General features: G+C 35.7%; 1 protein-coding gene across 5 annotated transcripts in view; it reads left to right on the forward strand.

Moving 5' to 3' along the window:
* The window catches only part of LOC100653508 (non-muscle caldesmon), a 121819-nt gene extending 117735 nt beyond the window's left edge, over window positions 1–4084 (forward strand). For 4 of the 5 annotated variants that reach the window (XM_041584839.1, XM_041584842.1, XM_041584840.1 and 1 more), the window contains one exon: window positions 1098–4084. In XM_041584839.1, coding sequence (XP_041440773.1) covers window positions 1098–1123 — 26 coding nt within the window. In that variant the 3' untranslated portion in view covers window positions 1124–4084. 5 annotated transcript variants of the gene reach the window in all.
* Window positions 4085–6000: the final 1916 nt, after the last annotated feature.

Genomic DNA, 6000 nt, shown 5'->3' on the forward strand with positions numbered 1-6000 from the left:
TAGTGGATTAAATTAAAAAAACAAAAACATTATAGCTAGTTGTATTAAAACTAAGCATAAAGTGCACAATGTATTTATATACTCCATTGTAACTTTGCATCATTAACTCTCTGCTACTGCTGGAAGGGAGATGGTACTGTATTCACCAAAGACCCTGCCAGCCAGAGTTGACCAGAACAGTGTTAAAAAAAAGTTTTAAAACATGGAAGTTGTAGTCCAGCTACATCAGGGATTGATTCTTACTACAACACTTCTTGGTAAATCTGTAATCCAACTCTCCAAGGACATTAATCCATTGAAAACAAAATGGTGCTTTGGTGACTCTTGCCTCCTCTGTGTATACCCACCTCCCTGTTCTTTTTAATTTCACAAGTGGAGGCAGAAGAACTTGGAAACAATGTTATTGAACAGTATTGCTTTAAAGCAAATGTAAATGCTCAAACCAAACAAGTGTAAAAACTGCTCAGTCATTTCTAGCTTTCAAACTGCTAATATACTGAATTCACTGTCCCACTGGGATACCAGGAAAACTCCCGGTGGGTCCAGGTGTCAGTTGGCCTCTTGCTTCTAACCATTTGGCCTATTTCATGGTCATTCCATATTTCTTTATGAGAACAAAGAGGCTAAATAATGGAAGAATATAGTATAGTATGTAGAGAAAAGAGACTAGAATAATAAAGAGGTTGAGTGAGGAGAGGAGGTATAGTAGTTTGGAAAGTGGGCCCTCAGCCTAAGGTTTTCTGGTGGGCCCCTGGCATCCCAGTCCAACACTGACTTAATTTATAACAAAAGTGCTACCTACTGGTCATCTGAACTGTAACTATATGGCTGAAAATGAATTTTCTGAGAAAAGCAATGTCTTGTGATGCTGCTCTGGTTAGAAAGTGTAGTTAGTGAGCAGAGAAGAGTCATTACCTGCCATTTCTTTGACCATTTCGAAAGAAGAACAACATGACAAGATGTTCCTCTCCTCACTGAATGAATTTAGCAGGAAGTCTTGTGTTTCATATTAAAGACATTCCATGTTTCAGCAGAAAAATCTAATAATGTTCCCAAACCTATACCATATTCTTCTTTTTTTTTTTTCCCCCTGGCAGGTCTGAGATCTGAAAAAGAGCCATAGGAATATAAACCCGCTGGACCAACTCAGTTACAATGTGCTAATTCGTCTTTTTTTTTTATATATTTATGTTTACTTACCAAAAATGTGTTTTTGTCATTATACCGAACGAAACCATGTATATTAGCACTGTATTTAATAGCCCCCCCCCCCAACGAGACTATTTGAGACAAGTACTGCATTTGCACAAGACCCTAATTTCTTCTGAGGATCAGATTGTGAAACGAAAATATTTCTACTGATAAATTAATGTTTTGTTCTAGAGTCGCGAATGCTGCAAATTTCAGGCAGAGTAAGGGCAGGTTGGCATTGCGATACACATCACTAGAAATGTACTGCACTTTAGAGAACATGTAGTCTATTGAATGATCCATTGTCCAACAGAAATATCAGCACCATTGATTTTATATTTTCTTAAAAACAAATGTTGAACCTTCGTTGACTTGCCCAAAATGGGCCAAATTGACCCCCATGGTACTTTTTTTTTTTTTCTTAAAAAAGGATATCAGCATATCAAAAAAAGGTTAAAGCATGGTGGGTAGATTCTTAAAGCAACACTGCACAAGCCCTCCAGGGCCAGTGGCCTGATCGATGCAAAAACATCCTCCAATAAGAATTCTACCTGCTCTGTTTAAACTTGACTCTCTGTTTTTGGCTCAGTAGGATTATTGGCAGGCAAAAAATTACAATGTAATCAAACTATTTTATATAAGGAGATGACTGATGTAGCAGTGGGAGGGACAGGCCCGGATTTGTGGCAAGGCCTCAAAGGCCCAAGCCAAGTGCTGCAGAAATTTAGGGGTGGCATGCCACCCATCCACCTAGTTATAGGCACTGGACATGCACGGGAGATTTTAAAATCTCCTACATACCAGTCTACAGGAGCACAGGAAGAAGAGGGAGACTGCTGGAGGGGGCGGGACAGGAAGAAGAAGGAATCGCTTGGAAGGGGGAGGGGCAACAAGCAGAGCCGGCCTAGGGGCACCCGGTAAGTAAATCCTGCCTGGGGAGGGATGCTTTTCATTGGAGAATCTTCTTGCATCTGTAATTAAGCTTTAGAAGTCTACTTGGAGATCTAGGGGGATGCAACACATTCAGTTTTAGAAAAGGTCTGCATCCCCTTAAAATACTGTAAAACAACTGAGGTTTATACACAGCACAATATATTCACAGGTCGCTTTACCACATTTAATCCTAAGGCACTATTAAATGCAGAATGCTCTTCTATGTGCTAGAATGTATGTAGAATATGTTTTTTTTAATAATAGCAAATATCACAGCTTCTTATTTCACGTTTTGAATTTTTTTTTTTTTTTACATTTTAAGAATTTTTCATTACTTGATACATAATATAGTTATTAAAAATTTAAACCCAAGGGGGAAAAAATATATATAAAAAAAATGATAATGAGGCTTTCTAAATTAGCCTAAAATTGGTAATTAATTTATAAACAGAAATGATGACTAATTCAGAATTCCGCAAGAGGGGTCACATTCAAATTATTTTTTATTAGTCTTTTTTAACTTGTTTTTTTTTTTTTACCCATTCCAAAGATGATGACAGGCAAGTTTCATTTTATATGTATATAGTATTCAAATTCGTTGGCAAAAAATGTAAACTTTTACTAAATGGGTGGTGTCTGTAAGGAGAGGCATCATAACTGTGTCTTAACAACATGTGTATACCTATACAAATATAAATTTCATTTAATTTTTGTTGATTTTTTCCACCAGAAAAAAAATTATATTATTATCTTAGATTAGATTAAAGGCCAACTGGAGGCCCACAGTCTAGATGACAGTCTAGATGATTTTGATGGCCCCCAACATTCCCAAGATAACTATAGACATCTTTGTGTAACAATATAGTTTTATAATAGTCCTGCCCACAATTATTTGAAACATTAATGTTAATGGTCATGTTGATATTTTAACCATCACCCATTAAGTCGATTTAATTTTTCATGGGCCTTAAAATATAATAAACAATGGCTTAAAAATATATTATACTGTATATGTACCAACCTATTTGTAGTTCATTGGAAAAATCTTCTTATTAGGCCAAGTTTTTCTGTTAAAGCACAGAATTTTACTCTGGGGAAGAAACATGAAGGCAGTCATATTGCTTTGACATTTGTTCTCTGTTAAAATGATACTGACTTTCTAAACGGTTACAATTTAATATACAGTATTAGTTGTTACATTGCTCTGTATAAGTACTTCATACAATTTTTAACACGCATCATGAGCCTTCAAGGAAAACTATACCCCCCAAACAATGTAGGTCTCTGTAAAAAGATGTTGCATAAAACAGCTCATATGTAAAATCCTGCTTCATGTAAATAAATCATTTTCATAATAATATACTTTTTTAGTAGTATGTGCCATTGGGTAATCATAAATAAGGACCGCCCTGGGATCCAATGATTTGTGGTGCACACAAACAAGCCAAGGGCACATATACATGTTAGGTCACATGAGCCAATTAACAAACACAATTCTGTCTTTTGCTTTCACACTTCCTGTTACAGTTAGAGCTGCAGTATTTTCTGGTCAGGTGATCTCTGATGCAGCACACAGACCATCACAAAATGGCGGCTCAGGATAAGAGATGTAAAAGGGCAATATTTACTTTACTCCAGTTTGGTAAGACTCTTTAATATGCCACTTAATATGATATAAACTATATGTTGCTTAAGTATTCATTTTGGGGGTAAAGTTTTCCTTTAACTACAGAGCAACTGATCAACTAAAGTATAATCAAAAACAGTAACTAGAAAGTCACTCATTATGTATTCTATTCTCAGTAGGGTGCTGGTATGGGATCTATCATACAGAAAGCCAATATACAGAAATCTCTGAAATACCGGAATGCCATAGGCCATAGAGACCTACTTAAGTAAATAATTCTTTGTTTTTCCTTTTCTCTATAATAATAAAACAGTACCTTGTTTTTGCTGGTAATGAAGCAGCATAAATCCGTATTGGTGATAAAAAATATAACTGGTTTCTGGGAGATAGTTTCCATACTTAGGCAGGAGCAACTTCTATGAAAAAAATTGGTCATATGGGTCTATAACACACTGAGGAGGTTATTTATTAAAGCTCCGAATGCCAAAAAGTTTTTTTTTTACTATAAAATCTTGAATTTTTCAAGATTTATTACACCCCGAGCATGGAAAAAGTCTGATTCCGAAAATCCAGCATCTCTGACCTACCAAGGTTGTATATAAGTCAATGGGAGAGGTCTCTATCCTATTTGGAAGTTTCTGTGGTCTGCCCTGGAATTAGCCTGAAAATCCCACTATTTCTGAATTTTTCGGGCAAAAATCTGAGAAATTCAGGCTTTTTGGGAAAAAGCCTGGAAAAACACAGCTTTTGGGAAAAAAGTCTGAAAAAATCGTACGATTCAAATTTTCGCTCGATTTTTTTCATGTTTTCCCCCATCTGATTAAATCATGATTTTTTTTAAAATAACAAATTAAGTCTAATCGTCGATTCTAGTTTGGTCTGACTTTTTGGATTAAAATACTCAGATAAATTCGGACTTTGGTAAAAAAAAAAAAGGCCCTCAAACTTTATATAAAGGCGAACTTCATTTTTATCTTGAAAGGAAATGTGAACCCTTGAAACAAATTATGTAAAACTGATCAGAGTGCTCTTTGAAGCATTCGTTTTTTTTTCTAGTTTGCAAGATATTAGCAGCTTTTTTTTACTGCTAATCTCTTGAATGCTATGAAACAACAGCACCACCTGCTGTTCATTTTGTTGGACTGGACACAGTTGGTGAAAAAATCTTGATGTTCCCCTTCTCATAACTTATCAGAGTAACATCAGATGACTCTTCTCTGTTCCCGAAATTGCCAAGCAATAGCAAAATAACTTTTCTAGTTGGCCGTAATGACCAGAACGTGGCGCTGTTGTTTAATTATTATGGTAACAATTGCTTGAAAAGTAGGTGAAAAAGTGCACAATTAGCTCTCAGAAAAGCACACTAAGCAATTGCTGAATTATTTGTTTTGAGAGTTTCCATTAATAGAAGAGAACATTGCTTATTATATTGTCAGAGACAAGTGACACGAATGGGTGACGCCTTCTATCCGACCAATGTAATATAGGGACAAATTCCTGCCGGTCACTGTCCCATCTTTCCTGGAGTTCAAAATCGTAATTGAATTTAATGCATGCCCCTAGCACGTGCGCTTGACACTGGCTTGCTTCTTTAAACATGAGTTACACTGCTTGACTTACAAGTGGCAAATGCACTCATTGTGTAGGTTTCCACCTATGTGATTATGCTTTCTTCTGTCCGTGCAGCCAACAGGCTTGTGACCACTTTCAAATGCATAGAAATAATTTGTTCAAAATGACGTATTATGAAACTGCAACCACAATAAATAAAAAAGTAAATCTCCCGTTTGTTTGTCTTTTTTTATAACATATTGTAGAAATGGGATGGTTTCCCAAGTGATGAAATTTTTTCTTTTTTTTGCACAATAAAAGAATATTTAATTCTAAGCAACTTTCTACAATCATTACACATTTTCAACGGATTTAAACAAATTTTTACCATTTAATTGCAATTGTAAGCAGCTTTTGTGTGTCCATTGCTAACCCTTTCTGTAGTTACAGAAACAATGTAGCGGAAGACTCCAGTTCCCAAAATGCTTTGCATGCTTCTCTCCTTCTTATTCAGAGAACATGCAAGGCATTGTGGGAACTGGAGTCTTCGCTGTGGGAGAACTGACTGCCGCTACAATGTTGCAATGGTTCCATGGGGAAAGTATATGTGTGTGTGTATGTATATATATATATATATATATATATATATATATATATATATATATATATATATATATATAGTTCAGAATGGACTGGCA

Source organism: Xenopus laevis, chromosome 3L, assembly GCF_017654675.1.
Source record: "Xenopus laevis strain J_2021 chromosome 3L, Xenopus_laevis_v10.1, whole genome shotgun sequence".
Classification (NCBI taxonomy): domain Eukaryota; kingdom Metazoa; phylum Chordata; class Amphibia; order Anura; family Pipidae; genus Xenopus; species Xenopus laevis.